The 18,410-nt window shown below is 51.0% G+C and overlaps 1 protein-coding gene across 2 annotated transcripts in view; it reads right to left on the bottom strand.

The window, feature by feature from the left end:
* The window catches only part of SLC22A1 (solute carrier family 22 member 1), a 35,434-nt gene extending 18,137 nt beyond the window's left edge, over window positions 1–17,297 (bottom strand). For both annotated transcript variants that reach the window (XM_003898359.5, XM_003898360.4), the window contains exons 1-7: window positions 16,536–17,297; window positions 9,958–10,061; window positions 7,871–8,025; window positions 5,809–5,977; window positions 3,778–3,892; window positions 3,473–3,579; window positions 258–472 (exon numbers count right to left, since the gene is read on the bottom strand). In XM_003898359.5, coding sequence (XP_003898408.2) covers window positions 258–472; window positions 3,473–3,579; window positions 3,778–3,892; window positions 5,809–5,977; window positions 7,871–8,025; window positions 9,958–10,061; window positions 16,536–16,946 — 1,276 coding nt within the window. In that variant the 5' untranslated portion in view covers window positions 16,947–17,297. The remainder of the gene's footprint in view (window positions 1–257; window positions 473–3,472; window positions 3,580–3,777; window positions 3,893–5,808; window positions 5,978–7,870; window positions 8,026–9,957; window positions 10,062–16,535) is intronic.
* Window positions 17,298–18,410: the final 1,113 nt, after the last annotated feature.

Genomic DNA, 18,410 nt, shown 5'->3' with positions numbered 1-18,410 from the left:
TAAACATAGGGTTTCACCATGTTGGCCAGGCTGGTCTCGAACTCCCGACCTCAGGTGATCCACGTGCCTCCGCCTCTCAAAGTACTAGGATTACAGGCATGAGCCACTGCGCCCGGCCCCTCAATTTAAAATTTAAAAACACATCTTAGACAAAGGTAGCACCTCATCTTTGTTCTCATTCCAGAGGCTTATCAAAGAGTTACGACACTCTCCCCACACTTTGATTGCCTGGGAAATGATGAAAGCAGAGAACTCACCAGGTGAAATAAAAATCATGACAAGGCAGGCTGCTCCCGCCAACAGATTTGACACGGCTGTGGGGTAGATGCGGCCCACGCGGTCAATGGTGATGAGGGTGATGAAGGCCCCCGGGAATTCGACCAGCGCGGAGTAAAGGAAATCCAGGTAGAGGTTCCCGCTGGTAGCGCCCATGTGCAGGATCAGCCCCTGATAGACCACAGAGGCGGTGAACCTGAGCCGAGAGGAGGTTTCAAGTCAAAGGCGTGAGTCAGAGACTGATAAAGAAGCCCCTCCCAGATGGAGAAGAGCTTGAATCACTGGGTTTAGAATGCCCTAGAGCAATATGAGGAGAGGAGAGTAAAAATGAGAGAGCGTGTCCTAGAAGGGCCCTTGATGATAAATTTTTTTTCATGATAGATGTGAGAGTATCACTTGTAGGATATGCCCCCCAAGTCTCCTGGAGATTGCACGTGATGATGGCTACTGTTCACCGCACACTTAGATGTCTGATTCTACACCAGCCCTTCACGTGCGTAACCTCATTGGACACTCCAACAGGCCTACGAGGAGGTGGGCAGGAGAGGGCAGGAAGTAAGGGGGCAGGTGTCAGACTGCTTTATGAGCTGTGTCACCTTGAGGAAGTTAACTAACCTCTCTGGGCCTCAGTTCCTTCGTTTGTAAATGGGATCGTAATAGTACCTCCCACTTCTGTTTGTCTTGAGTACTCACTGAGTTAGCGTACAGAAGTGCCAATTATAGTTCCCGGCACACAGTATGCACTCAGGGCACTCGGAGGACTCACAGCACAACAGAGAGGCATGAGCCAGGTCTTTCCAACCACACCATGGCGTTCCCTGCCCCTTATTACACTGTCCTTAGTGGGCGCTGTTGATTCGCCTATACTCTTCCATCCACTGTACACTCCCTCTGCCCATATTTGAGAAAATGTAGCAACATTACAGCATACAGCACACAGAGCCGAGGCCTAGCTAAATCACTCTCACCTGAGCCAAAATGCAGGGCGCCTCGTGTGTCACTTTGTGGGGAAAATATCATTTGGAAGCTAGAAAGCTTTTACAGTCATATTTACATTGTGAGAAGAGATTTGGGTCATAAGAAATTACTGTCTCATCCCAGCATGCAAATTGCCTATCAGCTCCAAAACTGAGATGAAAATGGATGTTGCTAAGGAATATATCTCCTTGTTTGATAAAATTTCGCCTGAAGAAGCATTGAGATGCTTTTGTTTCTAGTCCTAAATTATTCCTGATTGGACCAAGGGTCAAGAAAACAAGAAAGAAGGTGCTTGCCTGCAACCAACTCAGTGAGTTGAGATTAGCCTGAGTGCCTCCATACCATTTAGCCAGTTAAAGACAACAGTCATATTACTGATAAAGAAACTGGTTTAAGAGAAAGGAACATATAACCTTGATTTTCCTGTCAACAAGCCAGTTAACAAATGTGCCAGGCTGCCACCTGTGGGCAGAACCCATGAATTGCATGTGCGTATTAAAATAACAACAAAAAACACATTGACATTGAACATTTTCCTGCATCGATGCTCTACCCTCTTCTATGTCAGTTACACATATAATCTCCTTAATCCTCCCAACACATCTATGAGATAGGTACTATCACTTCTCTCATTACTGAGGGGGAAATTGAGTCACAGAGAGATTAAGGCCCTTTGGAAGGTCACACGGCCAGGACATGGTGGACAGACCTTTTGAGTCTCAGTCATGACAACGAGCAGGACAGTGGAAAAGGGCGTCCAGGAGCCAATGGCGTGAGGCCTTGTGGGCCACAGAGAAGGATCTGGCTTTATTGTCAGTGATTAGGAAGCCAGCAGAGGATAAACAGGGAGAGACAAGGTCTGTTGAGCCCTAAGGGATGCCTTTGCCTTCTTTGTGGAGCACCGAGGGGCATGGGTAAAGCCAGTAGGCCACCCAAAAGGCACTTACAGCAATGCAGGTAAGAGATGCTGCAGAAGTGTCCATGGAACAGCTGACATTTATACAAATAATTAGTGCCAAGGACAGGGCTACAACCCCAGCAAGGGAACCCAGGGTGCCCACGGTGGGAAGCAGCAGGTTCTGAAGGCATTTCCAAGCTAGCTGATGGAACTTGCCAGAGGATTGGAGGTGGGGGTAAGAGAACAGAAAAGTCAAAAAAAGTCAAAAACGCTGCCTTGCAGGGAGTCTCGGGGCTGGGGAGGGGAGCTGGACAGCGCAGCAGAGCGGGCAGTTATTTCCACTGCAGCGGCCAGTCCCAGCCTCCACGCTGAGTCCAGCACTGAGAATCCATGGAAACCCGCCAGGTACATGGGGCTATTTGCAAAGGGTCACGGGCCCAGCATGTGGCTGGGTGCAGGACCCCAAGGGCAAACTCGGAGACAGAGAAGGTGAAGGATGAGGCAAGAGAGGACATGGTGAACCTGGACAGATTCTGGGGCACAGTGGTTACTCATTCAACTTTCAGCAAATATTGATTGAGGGTCTGCAATATGCCAGGCACTGACTTACTACAAACTCTTTGTTCCAGTGAAACCTCACATAGAAGCGCAAACAAGTGTGCCTGGGTAGCAGAGATGCTTCGGCTGAAGGGGCGAGGCCCAGAGTGCAGTTGCGGGCCCTCACTGTATCCTGAGGGGAAAGCCCTTGCACAGAGGAGGTGAGCCAGCGTCCTCCGAGGGAGCAGGGCAGGGGATTCCTGCTCATGACAGCAGCTGGGGGAGCATGCAGATCCCTGGAATGTGCAAAGCGTGTGTGGGTGGGTCCCTGTGGGTATGCATCTTCTAGTCAATAGGTAACAAATGCACAGAGACGCTCAGGTGGGGTCTCTAGAGTGTTTAGATACGAGGAATGGAGCTTCCTCCTCGAAAGCTCCAGGAGCTCTCATCCACCTTCTGACGCTGAGTCAAGACTTGGCTGTTCCCAGAAGATGAGACCATGTGGGATGGAGGCAGCCCTGACAACCCTTTATCCTATTTCATTCATCCCACTGGTGACCTCCCATAGGTATCAAATGCCCCTTACTAAAATGAAGCCTTTTTCTTATTATTCAATCCCCAAAGGAGAAATAAAAAGAGCTCTTTGACCACTCACAACTATATTAAAATTCCTTTTCCCTTTCTCTTTTTCCACCTGACTATTCCACTGTCTCTAAACTATAGGCCAGTGTTTGGGCAAGCGCGCTGATTCTGCCTGGGGAAACGCACAGGAATGCCCCTCACCACAGGTACATCAGGATGAAGGTGCGCTTCCTCAGGCATGGCGTGCGGAACAGATCTGCAAACGAAGGGCTCAGCTTTTCGGTGACATCCTGTTCGAGGGAGAGCATCTAGGAGGGAGGGAGAGCATCAGCCACCCTCCCGCTGTCATGAGCAGAGCCACCTGGGAGGTGGGCCTTGCCACCCCTGTGCTTCACACCCATGACAAGGAGCCCAGTTCTGCTCCTTCCCCTGGCAGCCCCAGGAGAATCTGCACCGGAACCCAGCCCCAGATTCAGTGATGCGAGATACCCCTTCCTAGATTTCACCTTTAAATCAGCAGGAGGCAGCTTCCCATTCTTTTGAGCGATGTGGTCCATGATCTTTATTGCTTGAGTGTTTCTTTTTTGTGATAACAGCCACCGAGGAGACTCCGGCACACACCTGCAGACACCACTCATCACTATCTGGCGTTTTCCCTGGAATTCATCTGACGTTCCTCCCTGAGCAGGGTGATGCTGTTGCTCAGTGCAGCCTGCCCCCCTCACACTGGGATAGTAATCCTTCAAGAAGATGAGGACCTGGGGTCACTGTGCGCTATTAGCCCATGTGGCACAGGCGGGAGCTCTGTGGGTCACTCATACTCCTAGTGTCACCTAAGATTTATAGACCAAAAGGGAGCCGTCACTTCCTATGTAGCCTTCCTTCTGTGCAGCAGGGGTCCCATCTCTCCTGGACGTGGCAGCCTTTGTCCCCCAGGGAAAACGCTCACAAAGGAGATGCTCCGTGTACATTACCCGATGACATCAGGGTATCTCCAGGCAATACAAGGGCTGTTGAACACTTCTCAAAATATTTCCCAAACAAAATAAAATGTATTTACTGTCCTTTAAAATCAAATCAACACCATGCTGTCTCTTTCAAACGGGACGAGGAGGGTACAACTCAAAGACTCGGCCTTTCTGGCACAAGGGTCTTCTGAAAGCTGGCAGGCATTGATTGCCTCACCCTGCCTGACTATGCAGACTTTGCCTTTCACACGGACGAGGCAGGGGGCAGGCAGAACTTCCTAGCCATACGTGTACAACTCTTTTGTTTAGGGAGACTGGGCTAACTCTAGTGCCACCCACAGATGAGGTCTACTCTCAGCAAAACGAAGACAAAAGGTGGAGGGATGAGAAATTCCTCTGTGGCTACCTCCTCTTTTCTCCACCACAATAAAAACTGACCTGTGGAGTTCTTTGCCCTTCAGAGCCTGCCAAGCACTCACAGCAAATATGATTAACACCTTGTTTGGACTGATTCTGTTTCATAATGGCTCAGGGTACACATTCCCCAGAGATCGTTGCACTGAGTAGGCCTGTTGTTCCTTCGTTCTGTCATTCATTCATTCAATCAAGATCAAATGTCTACTCTATGGCTAGATGAGAGGCACTTCAGAGCCTTATTAATAATACCAATAGTGCTATAAAAATGAAGAAGTGGGAGAAGAGCAGAGATGACAGCAGAGAGGAAGAGAAGAGGGGGAAGAGGGAGAGGATCAAGAAGATAACAGAATATCTGCCTTCATGCCAGCACCCCTAGGAGAGACTCTAGGGGACTCTCGGGAGTGGTAGCCATTGCAGTGGAATTGCCACGGATGGAGGCTTTCCTACCACCGGACGCTGATACAGATTTCCCAAGGCCACTGAGCAACCTTCAGAAAGCTGGCCTCCTTCACCGGGGAGCGAGGCCTGGCCTTGTGTTTCTGGAAGGTGCACATGCTGAGGCCCTGCGTTTCCCTGGATTTCTGTCTGACTCTTGGCATGGCTCACCTTTATCTGGGGAAACCAATCTAAACAGGCTTTGTCTGAGGATGGCTCCACATGTAACCAGGGCCGCCTGGTCATAACAGAATAACCTGAACAGTACAAGTGGCGGGAAGCGCTGGCTCCACGCAGCTCCATGCGATATGTGTGTGGGAAACCCCGGGCTCTGTGCAGCCCTATGCATCATGCCTGTGGGAAAACCCCGGGACCGGCTCATCCCAACGCATCATGCGTTTGGGAAGCGCCGGGCTCCGCTCATCCCTACGCGTCATGCGTGTGGGAAACTCCGGGACCAGCTCACCTCAATGCATCACACGTGTGGGAAACCCCGGGCCCAGCTCATCCCAATGCATCATGCGTGTGGGAAGCGCCGAGCTCCGCTCATCCCTATGCATTATGCGTGTGGGAGGCGCCGGGCTCCGCGCAGCCCCGTGCGTTATCCATGTGGACACCATGGCCTTTGGAAGACCACCTGTAGGTGCCCCCCACTCCAAGAGCCTGGTTCTTCGAGAGGACAGAAAATGCAGCCGTAGGCGGGAGGAAGGGCCTCACCAGTAGTAGAGCAGGAAGAGGAAGGTGGGCAGGGAGACTGCCAGCTGCAGCCAGCGCCAGTGAGGCAGGATGTAGGCCAGCCCGGTAAGCGCCACCAGCCCCATCGTGAAGGCCATCTGGTACATGATCGCCACCGTTCTTCTGGAGCCCGAGCCAACAAATTCTGTGACTGAAACAGGAAGCGTGGTCGTTATGCGGGTTCCTCGCAGGAGCACAAAAACCCGTCGCTGTGCGTTCAGAAGCTCCAGCCCCAGTCCAGCTTGTCTCCCCGCAGGAAGCTCCCACCCGGCCTTGACGAGCCCCACCTGCTCCCAGGCTTCTCTCTTGTGTGTCTCCCATTCCTCCTTCTCCCAAATCACAGCCGCGCTCACGCATCCCCTTCTCCCTGGGGCCCCGGACCCATCAAACCAACGCCCCGGAGATCCACCAGGCTGCTTCCTTCTCTGGCTTTTCCCTGACCGTCCCTTTCTTTATTATTATTATTATTATTATTATTATTATTATTATACTTTGAGTTCTAGGGTACATCTCACACCAGTTAGAATGGCGATCATTAAAAAGTCAGGAAACAACAGGTGTTGGAGAGGATGTGGAGAAACAGGAACACTTTTACACTGTTGGTGGGATTGTAAACTAGTTCAACCATTATGGAAAACAGTATGGCGATTCCTCAAGGATCTAGAACTACATGTACCATATGACCCAGCCATCCCATTACTGGGTATATACCCAAACGATTATAAATCATGCTGCTATAAAGACATATGCACACGTATGTTTATTGCGGCACTGACTGTCCCTTTCTGCATGTTCCGTTACCAGCTGCACTCCCCTCTGCCTGCTTCAGGACTCAGTCCACAGGCCTCTCCTCCCCAGCGCCTTCCTCCAGAAGCTCCAGACTCAGCTGGAATATTTGTCAGGACCCCAGGGGTGTTCATTCATTTAGCAAATATCTTTGAGTGCCTACTGGGGACCTGGCACTGTTCAGGGTGTCTGGGGTACATCGTGAGCACAGGAGGTAGACTCCTGCCTTTGGAGGCCTCATTTGGCAGATGATCCACATCACAGATAAGAGAATGCAATCCTATGTTAAAGCGTGATACATGTTAGGGGAACAAAAATGAAAAGGGGAAAAGGAAATCAGGGGAGTCATGGGTGGAGGGGCTGCGCGTGGTGTTGGAGCGTGGATGTGGTCCCGGGTCAGACCCCCTAACCGTGTGTGGGACGGTGCCTAGCAGCAGAGGCTGTCACAGGCTCCACACTAATGGGGCTGAGCCACCTCAGCTTCACCAGGCTGCTCATGGCATCTCAAGGCAGGAACGTAGGTGGATCCTCTTGGCCCTAGTGAATGAGTTCTCAGAATGCCAAGTGATAGCACCTTGTTTTCGAAGATGATAAAACATGTCTATTTCTTTTTTCCCCCCGACAAAGGAGTAAAAGCATGGCTAATCCTCACTGCTGTGTGCCGTGCCCTGGCCTGGGGACGGACAGACAACTCTTAGGCTGCTTCCCTCCCGGAAAAGGTTTTTTGTTTTGTATTCTTAATCTTTGTAGAATATTTGAAAGGGGGAAAAAAAGGCTGATATGTAAAACTCCTCATGTTGGTTTATACTTCAACTTTTTCAAAATCCTGATTTTCAAAATCCTTATTTTATTTGCTCCTGTTTTCTCTTCTGATTCTTGAGTGCCATTCAAGCCCATCGAGTTTGCTGTATTTCTTTTAAGGAGTTGCTGGTTCTTTCTTACGTAAGATGCTAGAATATTCTCTCACTTATCTCCTCTTCTGCACCCCCCCGCCCCCGACTGCTGTGAGCACATCAGCATGGGGTCTTTCTGTTCTCCAAATACATTAGTTGATTAGTAAATCACTAATCTAAGTAATAATTTAAGTGTCTCAGACACAAAAAGACAGGAGGCCATTCTAGCCCACGTCCTGCCCTAGTCACATAACAACAAGGAACTGGTGCCCCCGCAAGCTCCCTGACCCCAGAAACAACCCCCCACCCACGTTAGGCCCATCCCATTCTACCCTGAGACCTGGCCTCAGTCCCATGATAATTACTTAGGGTGTAGCCGGCCATCCAGTTGCCCTTGCTGACCAGGCCCTGCAGCAGGCGGAAGAGCAGCATGGATATGTAGTTGGGCGCAAAGGCCATGAGCACACCCGACACGGCGTTGACCAGCACGGTACTCAGGAGACACAGCTTACGGCCAAACCTTCAGAGACAAGGAGACATGGAGTGCAGGTGGGAGAGGTTGAAATTTGGGGTCAGACATTCATGGTGGAATGCCAAGGGTCACAGTCAGAGGACACTGCACCACTGTCCTGGGAAACTGCAGGGTCTATCAGGACAGCAGTGCCCAGTGCACCACCCAGACTGTTCATCTGTCCCTACAAGCTCTCCAGCCTTGCTGGGTCTGAAGAGGAGTCTGAGTGCTCCCAGAGCATCACAGTTCAGCCGGGCAGTGCCTGCAGCCCCTCTCCAGTTCTCATGCCTGTCCCTTCACCTTATCTTCATATTTAACAGATGGCATCATTATTATCGCCACTGGTCAGGCTGCACCCAAACCAGGCTTCCTTGCTCCCATAGTCTTATCAACCATCATGGAAGCTTTTCTGTGCCATATTGAGCTCTGATAGTGTAGCCATACAAGGCTGTTTCTCTTCTCCTTTTTCCAGGAATGAAATGGGCAAATTACTCTCTAGGATTGCACTATTCCCACCCAATCTTTTCAACCACACCCCACGTTCTCCCAGAGCCAAGGAAAGAAGCCAAGGGCAGGCCACGCGGTGTGCCCACCCGCCCGTGCTCCCCACCCGCCTGCCAACCCCATGCCCTCGGCCACCCCCACCTGCCTCCACCATGCCACTTAACTTGTCTATTTTGTGTCCCCTGGCCTCAGACCTCCACCCCACCTCAGGACAGCCCCAAACCAGCCAGTAAACCCTCACCCTTTATGAAACCATAGGAACTTCTGCCAGAAGCCACGTTTTCTAACCAGGGATGCTTAGTCCCAGCAGCGGCACCTGGCTCCATCCCCTCTCCTTGTCTCCTGCAGGGGCATCTGGGTCTGTCTCCTCTCCCTGTCTCCTGGGGCAGTGCCTGGCTCTGTCCTACCTCCCTGTCTCCTGCAGCGGTACCTGGCTCCATCCCCTCTCCCTGTCTCCTGGGGCAGCTCTGTCTCCTCTCCATGTCTCCTGCAGCAGCACCTGGCTCTCTGTCCCTTCTCTCTGTCTCCACCTCTGAGCTGGGCCCCAGACCCCCACCAGGCCTAGGTCTCAGGCCCCTCTCTTCTTCCTGCATCCCTGATTCCCTCCCCTATCGGCATCCTCATCCTGGACCCTCCCCACGCTGTTTTAAAGAGTTGCCACGCAACTCCACTCTCCTGCCTTCCAGTTTTCTCCAACCACCCTGTCCTGGGTGCCCCGCCCCGCACAGCAGATTCTGACCATTCTTCCTCGGGGTCTCCTGGTGCATTTCCACAAGTGCCCTGGAGAACAGTTGTCCTTTGATCTCGCTGCCATTTCTCCTACATCTCCTTTGCCAAGGCACTTTCCCTGCCTACGTTTCTGCATTGCAGTTCTCTCTCAACACCCTCTTCCAGCGCATCTTGATATGCTGTATAGCCTTAAATACCAACTACTGGTGAAAAACCCCCGATATTGAACTCCAGCCCATACCCCTTTCCAGAGCTCACTCACATACCCAAGTGGCTCCTTGGCATCTCTTCGTAGATGTCTCAGGCCATGCAACACATCTCCAAACCTAACATCTCTAAGAGCTCTAGCTTCCTCTATAACCTCTCCCCTATCAACTGCTGAAACAAAATCCATTCCTAACCCTCTGCCTCCCATCTCAAAATGGCCTCACGAACATGCACCTGCTGGAAGCATCAACCTTCCTGTGTCCTCCCTTTCTCTCAGCCTGCCAACTGTAGAATCCACATGCAGCTTCGACCCTGAAACACACCTCAGGTCTCTCCACCATTCCCCTGGCAGCCCCACAGTAGCCCAAAGCAGGGTCTGCTGTGTCTTGTCTCCAGCAGCTTCTGCAGTTGATTCCGACTGGTCATGTTCTCCACCACTGTCCCTTAGAATCTGTTCTCATGGCAGTCAGGGGAGGCTTACCTGGACTGGCCTTTACATACCTGTCTGCAATGTAGCCAATGCCCAGAGAGCCAAACAAGAAGCCCGCATTCAAACAGGACTGAATGAGGTCCAGCTTCCAGGAGTCAGCACACACCAGGTTGAACTGCCAGTCACACCGCAGCAGGAGGAGGACCAAAAGCACAGAATGATGTGTGAGTCAGGACTATACCTTTCCATCTTCTCTTCACCAAAGCAAATGCGTTTCATGAAACTTGGTATCCCTGGGCTATTTCACAGAGTTTTCTCCTACTACATTTTCATAAGACAAATTCAAAGTTTCTGATGAATCACTCAGCAAATATCAAATGCGATTGACCCTTGAACAACATGGGTTTGAACTGCACGGGTCCACTTATAGATTTTTTTTTTTTTCCAGTAAAAGTTACACTGAGTGTGCCTGTCTCTTCTTCTACCTCTTCCACCTTTTCTGCCTCTGCCCTCCAGGACAGCAAGACCGAGCCCTCTTTTCCTCCTCCTCCTCAGCCAACTCAACCTGAAGACAATGAGGGTGAAACCTTGATCATGATTCACTTCCACTTCGTGAATAGCAAATATAGTTTCTCTTCCTTATTATTTTCTTAACATTTTCTTTTCTCTAGCTTACTTTATTGTAATAATACAGTGTATAATACATATAACATACAAAATATGTGTTCATGGGCTGTTTATGTGATTGGCAAAGCTTCCTTCCAGTCAATAGTAAGCTATTAGCTGTTAAGTTTTCGGGAGTCAAGAGTTACATGTGAATTTTCAATTGTGTAAAGGGGTTTGGTGTCCCTAGCCCCTACGTTGTTCTAAGATCAGCTGTATTCCTAACACCAGCTGTATTCCTAACACCTGGTACCACTCTCATCATGCAGTAATTAAAGAGGCTGTTGTCAACAGCCTTGCTATTAGTAGTTGGTTATTGAAGGACAAAATGTCTTTGGAAAAGAAAGCAAAATGTCTTCTCAAAAGAGAACCAACTGCTAGGTAAGATTTCTAAAAAGAAATATAGCCAAGGAAGTAATTTTTCCAAAACAGAAATGTACCAAGAGAAATACATGTTTTCCGGAATTGGCCAAAGATCCTTCATTCCATATTCGTTAGTATATATTTAGTTATAAAAGTGCCACCAACAATTCTGTACATTCTATTGTCGCTGTTGGGGCTGTGAGTGGTAACCCGAGAAGAGGGAAGCAAAGACAGTGGGGTTGCCTTGAAATAGAGTGTGCCTTAGGGTCACGTGGTGAGACTGAGGATTAGAAGAACATCAGAGGCTCCCATGCACCAAAAGCCAGGAGAGGGGAGATATCAAGGTGGCAGGGACAAAGGAAAAGACAAGCGTGGGTTGCTGGGAAGGGCTTGTTTTCTTTGGGTTTTTGGAGAAGGCAGATGCTTCCTGGGTTTAGAGGCCTTGGGGAAGAAAACCAGGAGTGGAGGGACATCCAAGAGTCCTACCTCCCCCAGTATAGAGCATGGTGACACTGGCACATGCCTAGATATGGTAGAGGCTGGATAGCAGAAGAATGACCCCTTCCTCTTTAGAGCTGAGACAGGCAGAAAGAGTGGACTCTGGGGAGAACAGAGGGTGCTGGGTGGGGGCCTCTTGAACCCTTCAGTTCCTGGTGGGTGGGGGACACATCCTACCTTCCCAACCCTGTCCCTCTGCACTGCTCTGTCCGCATCAGGTCCATGGCTTCCCTAACCAGAACCCTGTTGAGTGTGATGGCAGCAAGTCGCTTCACAACCCTGGGCCTCAGTTTCCCTGTCTGAAACGTGTGTTGTACCCATTCCATCACACCCATAGGGCTGCTGTGTGCATTGGAGGGGAGGAATCACATGCAAACAGCTTTAATAAATAATAAACCCTTTTATTTTAGAAACAGGTTTTACTACCCCAACCTCCAACCCTCAAATCTCTGAAGTTGCCAGTTTGAGCCACACCATGCCCCGATCCTGGGGTCAAACATTCAGAACTGGCTTTGAGCAGTGGCTTACACCTTAATCCCAGCACTTTGGGAGTCTGAGGCAGGAAGGTTGCCTGAGCCCAGGAGTTTGAGACCAGGCTGGGGCAACAGAGTGAGGCCTCATCTCTACAAAATATTTTAAAAAATTAGTCAGACATGGTACCATGTGCCTGTAGTCCCAGCTACTTGGGAGGCTGAGGTGGGAAGATCGATTGAGCCCGGGAGGTTGAAGCTGCAGTGAACTGTGTTCAAGCCACTGCACTCTAGCCTGGATGACAGTGTGAGACCCTGTCTCAAAAACAAAACAACATTCAAAGCCTCAAGGACTCTGAACTCAGCCAGCCTGGGTTCTGTCTGATGGCCTGACTAGTTCCTTGACATGAGCACTTTTTTTTTCCTGAAATACAGGTTAAACTCTGTGTTACCACTTGAATCTCAGAAACAAATACAAACCTCTCCTAGTAACTGCCTTCTGCCCAGACCCCAGTGTCTGCTCCTGTGGGTGGTACAGCTCTGGGGCGTGCGACAAGCTACTGCTCAGTGTCACTTTCATGTTTTCTGCCAATCTCGATGTTGATTTCCTCTAAAATTCAGCTTAAAACACATCTTCTCCATGGAGCCCCTCCCAGGTCACCCGCCCGACATATAACTCTTTTCGACTGTGGTTCTCTTCCTGCCTGCCGTGTGCTCTGCCATTAGAATACACATGGACACATCCTTCCTGAGCTTATCTGGCCTTCCCAGGGTCTGTGTCTCCGACTGCCCAACTCTCTCTTTGCAGCCTCCACCTGTGTGGTCCACTGCACAGGATTTCACTCAAGTTGCAGGGGTCAGGGAAAGATGTGCAATTATTACCTGGGGCCTCGGCTTACTCCCTTCTCAGCCATTGTTTTTCTGGTTTTCATTATAATCTTTGCAAGTTGGTGTCTCTGTAAGATGTGGCTGCCGCCTTCCTGAAACACCCTGTTGCCATTAAGCCCCAGGACTGTGTATGGAGCCAGCGAGCTCCTAGAGCTGGAGTGCATCGCACCTTCCAACACCACAGAGAACTGACTCTGCCCCCAGGCTGCCCTGAGGATGTTTCTAAAGCCACCTGCAAAGCTTGTAAACCTGCCATGCTTCCTTTGCTCCAAAATGCCAGCCCAACCATGAGTACCCCGACACATTTGTGCACCTTGAGAAGATAGGCCAAGCCCTGGGAGAAGCTGGGGCTGCACAAAGGTAGGGACGGGATGGAGGGTGGGAATCTCCTAAACCCACTCGCTGCTCCTGCTGGGATTTCACCAGGGCCGGGGCAGCTCTTTCTGGCACCGTTATAAAGCAACCTACTGCTTCGTCACAAGAGCCACTCAGGGTCCTGGTGAAACCGCAGATTCCCTGCGGATTCTGCCTCAGTGGGTCCCAAATAGGAGTCCAGGTGATCCTGAGGATAAGCCAAGTTTGGGAAACGCTGATGTAACTACCTCTGTCTCCCTTGGCCTGAGACCCCTTTCCCTTCCTCAGCATTCATGGCTGATGGAAGACACCTGGCCTGCTGTGGGGGCTGTGGCTGAAACCAGGACTGACAGAGGAGCTCCTCTTGCTGGGAGAGTCAAAAGCCAGGAAAATGCCCACATTCGTCCCCCAGTGAACCTCATGATCTTAGCACCTAGCCTTGGGGTGGGAGTTAAACTTGGTGTTCAAACAAATTAGCTCATCTTCCCTCCTAAAGCAAGTTCCAATGTCCAAGGCAATGCTAGGTTAAAAATTAGTTCTGCAGAAGTGAATAAACTGAGGTTGATTCCCCAACAATAATTTTCAGTTTTGGAGGAGGAACTGGGGTTAACGAAGTTGGGGTTACAGTGGGAGACAATTCCTACCCAGGAACCAGTTTTCTATCACCCTCCCACTTACCCCTAGGCTTCCAATCACCTTGGAAAATCTTCACATGAATCCCACCACCCTTCCAACTCACCATGGCCCCAAAAGAACACTTTCTCCTGTAATCATATCCTCTTCACCGTCTCTACCTGTTAGAGTTCCAGGATTCCCACAATCCTCCCCAAGGCTCTATATCTTGGGGTTATTGGAAGTCCCCTCCACAGCTACCATGGACAGGCAGGCTGTTCTAAAGCACTCTCGGGCTCCTCTCATCTGTCCCAATCTCCCCCCTCCTGCTGCACCCCAAGGTCCCCTCTTACAAGGCCCCTCCATCTGCCCACATGGCTGCCTCTCCGGGGCTCCCAGCTCAGCATTCAGAAGCTCCATTTGCACATACTCCCCAAGCCAGAGCCCTCTGCCAAGCTGCGCCTCCTTCTCCCCAGCCCCAACAATGCTGGCATCTCTTACATCGTGTCTTCCCTTCATTCCCATGACAACAATGTTTTGGCCAACACTTCTCACCGGGGCTCTTTCTTGGCCTCCTCAAGCATCTCTCTACCTGTCCTAAAGCCTCCAATCCCACCACCACCCCTTCCCACCCATTCATGAGTCCAGCTAGGATCGCATTGCTTGCCTGCCTAAATAAGACCCAAACTCCTTCGTTGGGCGCTGAGGTAGCATTGCCAGGGTTCACAGATAAAAATACAGAATGCCCAGATAAATGTGAGTTTCAGATAAACAACTTTTTTTAGGATAAGTATGTTCATGCAATATTTGCAGTCTGAGTTATCCCAGTATCAAATATCATGCAGTATCTGGGACGTACGTATCTTATCCAGTTGGGTTATCTGAAGTTCAAATGTTCAAATTTAACTGGGCATCCTGTATTATACCTGGCAACCCCACACTAAGCACTCCATGTTCTGGCCCCAAGGTTAGACACCAGTGTTCTCCCCGCAACTCCTCATATCACGACCTTCATATCAGGGCTCTTTGTACCCTGAATGCAGCACACACTCCTTGGGCCCTGAGCCTGGGCTCAAGCTCTCCCCTTGATCTGGAATCTACTTCCCCTCCCACCTGTCCCCTCTCCTTGCTGGTCAAAATACCACCTGAGGCTCAGCTCAAAGATACCTCCTCCCAGAAGACATCCATGATCAGATCAGAGCTTAGCAGCTGAGATCTCTGCCTTCTTAGAGCCCACCAGTCCCTTTCCACCCCACTCATGGCATTCACCACAGGTGGCCTTGGGCTGTCATTAAATGAACATTGGTCTCATTCTGGCCACCCTCCTCCCCTCTCAGTCCCCACAAGACTGCAGACTCCTTGAGGGACCTCACAATCTTCTTCTGTATCTCCCCTGCGGCATCACACCCCTGCACCAGACCAGAGGGAGCGTGCCGCACATACTGGCTGGATGTCTGACTGGAGGAATGATCACATCTGATCTCCTCAAAGCAGAGTATGTCTCAGTCCCAGAGAGCAAACACGTCCCCATCCTGCTCTGCTTCTAGATTCCCAGTTGGGAATGTCAGATGGTTGGAGATCCCTGGAAGGAGGGCTGCCTAACTTGTCATCCATTGTTGGAGGATGCCTTGGAGATAAGATGTCTCCTAAGCGTCATAAAGCCAGTCGCACGGGCAGCTGCTCTGCCCCAGGCAAGCAGGTAAAGCAATGCTGAGGCCCAGAGGGGAGAGACCCTACGCTTTCCTCCAGTAATAGCCCTACATGTGTCACCACTGAAACCACTCAGGAAAGGGAAGACAGGAAGAGCAGAGACTCAAGAAGCCCTGAGAGCTTGGGCGAGGGTAGTGGGGGCAGACAATTGGGCAGGACCAGAAGCAGGGAGGACCCGGTTACCTCTTATTTCAGGGAAGCAGTGCCCGCGCCAAAACCACGCCATTGCTCGTTACTAACAGAGAGGCTCTGACAGGCTTTGGCCTACGGCTTCTCCAACCGACCAAGCGTCCACACTTGTTACCGTGCAATACTTTCAAACGGGCTCATGATGGGAAAAAAATGTGGTGACACTTTTTACTAAAAGATTCTCAAAGCAAAATGCTCAAATAATCAAGTAAACTACTCAAGCAAGGCCCTTTTGAGGCCATCGCCCTATCCCAGAGGCCCCATCGGACCGCACGGTGTGACTCAGTGTGGGTTTGCTCAGTGCTTTCACAGATCCCAGCTGAACCTCATATCCCTATGAGGCAGCTGCCCTCATTCCTGGTTGACTGATGAGGAAATGAGGCTCAGAGAGGCAGTGACTTACCCAGTGATGCTCAGCTAATAAGGGGCACAGCTGGGATTCCACCAAACATTCTCACTCCCAAGCCAGGGCAATTCCAGGCCACCTCAGCACCATCATTTAGGTCAATTGTCATCGCTCTTGAGTGGAAGCAGGGGGCCCATGGTACTATTGGTGGGGAAGCAGGGCCCAGAGCAAGTTGGTAGTTCTGGGAGAAGCCAGTGGGATAGGCAGAGAGGCTCCTGGTCTCCCAGCTGAATCCCATTCAAGCAACTCAGCAAACTGGCCCCCTACTTGTGCTGGCTGGTCTCTCCTGCCTCAGCGTCCTCCTCAAAGACCCAGAGTTTGTGGTGGATTAAACTAGAGAAAAGAATGCCCCGTGCCTAGGACACAGCCAGACAGACACTAAGTGCACAATAAACACAGCCCCCTACCTTTTTCCTGATGTGGACCTGAACCTCACAGGGTTTGCTTTATATTTCTCCCTGTCCCAGAAACTCCCGTGTTACAGAGGCTCTTTTACCTCGGTGACGATAGAGGAGCCAGGAGTGTCATACACCCAACCATCCTGGCAGGGGCCCAGCGGCAGGTGGCTCCTGTTGGTGGCCAGGCTAGCCAGGGGGTCTACGCAGCTGAGGGCACTCTGGTTCCAGTCCACTTCATAGCGCCTGCACTGGCTAAGGAAGGCCTCGTCCAAAGGCCCTCGGCCTGGAACTGTATAGTTTAGCTCCTCCGCATGGCTCCAGCCACAGCGCTGGCTCAGCTCAGCCACCCCAGGGCTCTGGCAGCGGTGGTCAGGTGTGAAGCCCAGGAAGACGACGCCCACAGCAACAGGCGCAAAGGCAGCCGACAGTAGGCATAGGGTGAGGAAGGCTTGCTTCTGGAACCAGCCAAACTCCCCAACCTGCTCCAGAATGTCATCCACGGTGGGCATGATGGCTCAGCACGCTTATGGCCGTGGCCAGACCTGCCCTGGGCTGCAGTGGCCAGGTGCAGTGTCTCCCTTAGAGATCTTTGGAAAGGAGTGGTTTGAAATCAGTTTGCCGTCCAAGTGTGAAACATCTGGAAGGCAACCAAGTAGAAATAATCTTTTACCCCATGGTGCTGGTTTCAGGAAATGGGAGAATGCACGTGGCTGCCTGATCAAATGTTTGCTTTGTCAGGGAGCGAGCCAGTGGGGTCGAAGCCTGTAGAGAAGTGGAGTTCAGCCGCAGAGCAAGAGGCGGGCAGGAGAGCAGGCCGTGCAAACCTCCTAGCAGCCCCCTCAGAGCTCTTCCAAAGAGCATATCTATTCTTTTTCTAGATGTGATGGTATGAGGCAAGTATTGGGTGACAGCCAGGTAGTAGATACTGTATTTGGCTAATTAGTTCCATGATACCATTTAAGTCTTTTTTTTTAGGTTTGTTTTCTATAGGTTTTGGGGGAGCAGGTGTTATTTTGTTACATGAGCAAGTTCTTTAGTGGTGATTTGTGAGATTTTGGCGCATTCATCTCCCAAGCAGTATACACTGCACCCAATTTGGGTGTTTTGTTTTGTCTTGTTTTGTTTGAGGTGGAGTCTTGCTCTGTTACCCAGGCTGGAGTGCAGTGACTTGATCTTGGTTCACTGCAACCTCTACCTCCTGGGTTCAAGCAGTTCTCATGCCTCAGCCTCCCATGTAGCTGGGACTATAGGCATGGGCCACCACGCCGGGCTAATTTTTGTATACTTAGTAGAGATGGGGTTTCTCCATGTTGGCAAGCCTGGTCTTGAACTCCCGACCTCAGGTGATCTGCCCACCTTGGCCTCCCCAGGTGCTGGAATTACAGGCATGAGCCACCGCACCCAGCCCACTGAACGCAATTTGTAGTCTTCCACACCTCACCCCCTTCCCACTCTTTCCCCCTGATTCCTTGAAGTCCATTGTGTCATTTTAAAGAATTTCTTATAACCCAGACAAATCAAAATAAAAAATAGCAAGCTGACTGCTCGGCAGAGTTCTTGGCTATCCTGCAGCCCATACCCCTGTGCCCAGAGCCTGCTCTACTGGCCTCCACCGAGCCTCAGTGGGGGCATGGTGTGTGTGTCCTCCAGGCCCCACTTCTATTTGTCTCTAAGGGATTTCAGGCCAGAAACTGGTGGAAAAGGGGGCAGTGGAGCAACCGCAGGCCAAAACTTTGGAACCCCACAGCCAGCTCCACATCCAGCCCTAGCACTGCCCTGCTGCAATGCCCTGGCCTCAGGGCTGGCCTGCGCTCAGGTCCTAAGGGAGCTGCCACTGGGTAGTGGGGCACACAGCAGCAGCATCGCACAGCCACAGACCCCAAGAAAGGGCTGCAGCCAGACACAAGCCGATCAGCGAACCTCAGTAATAAAAGCATCAGCCCCCATTTTGGGTGCACCTACAAAGGGCTAAA

This window comes from Papio anubis, chromosome 6, assembly GCF_008728515.1.
Source record: "Papio anubis isolate 15944 chromosome 6, Panubis1.0, whole genome shotgun sequence".
In the NCBI taxonomy this organism is placed as follows: Eukaryota; Metazoa; Chordata; class Mammalia; order Primates; family Cercopithecidae; genus Papio; species Papio anubis.
The sequence above is the reverse complement of the archived record's forward strand: the minus strand, read 5'-3'. Positions and strand labels throughout refer to the sequence as shown.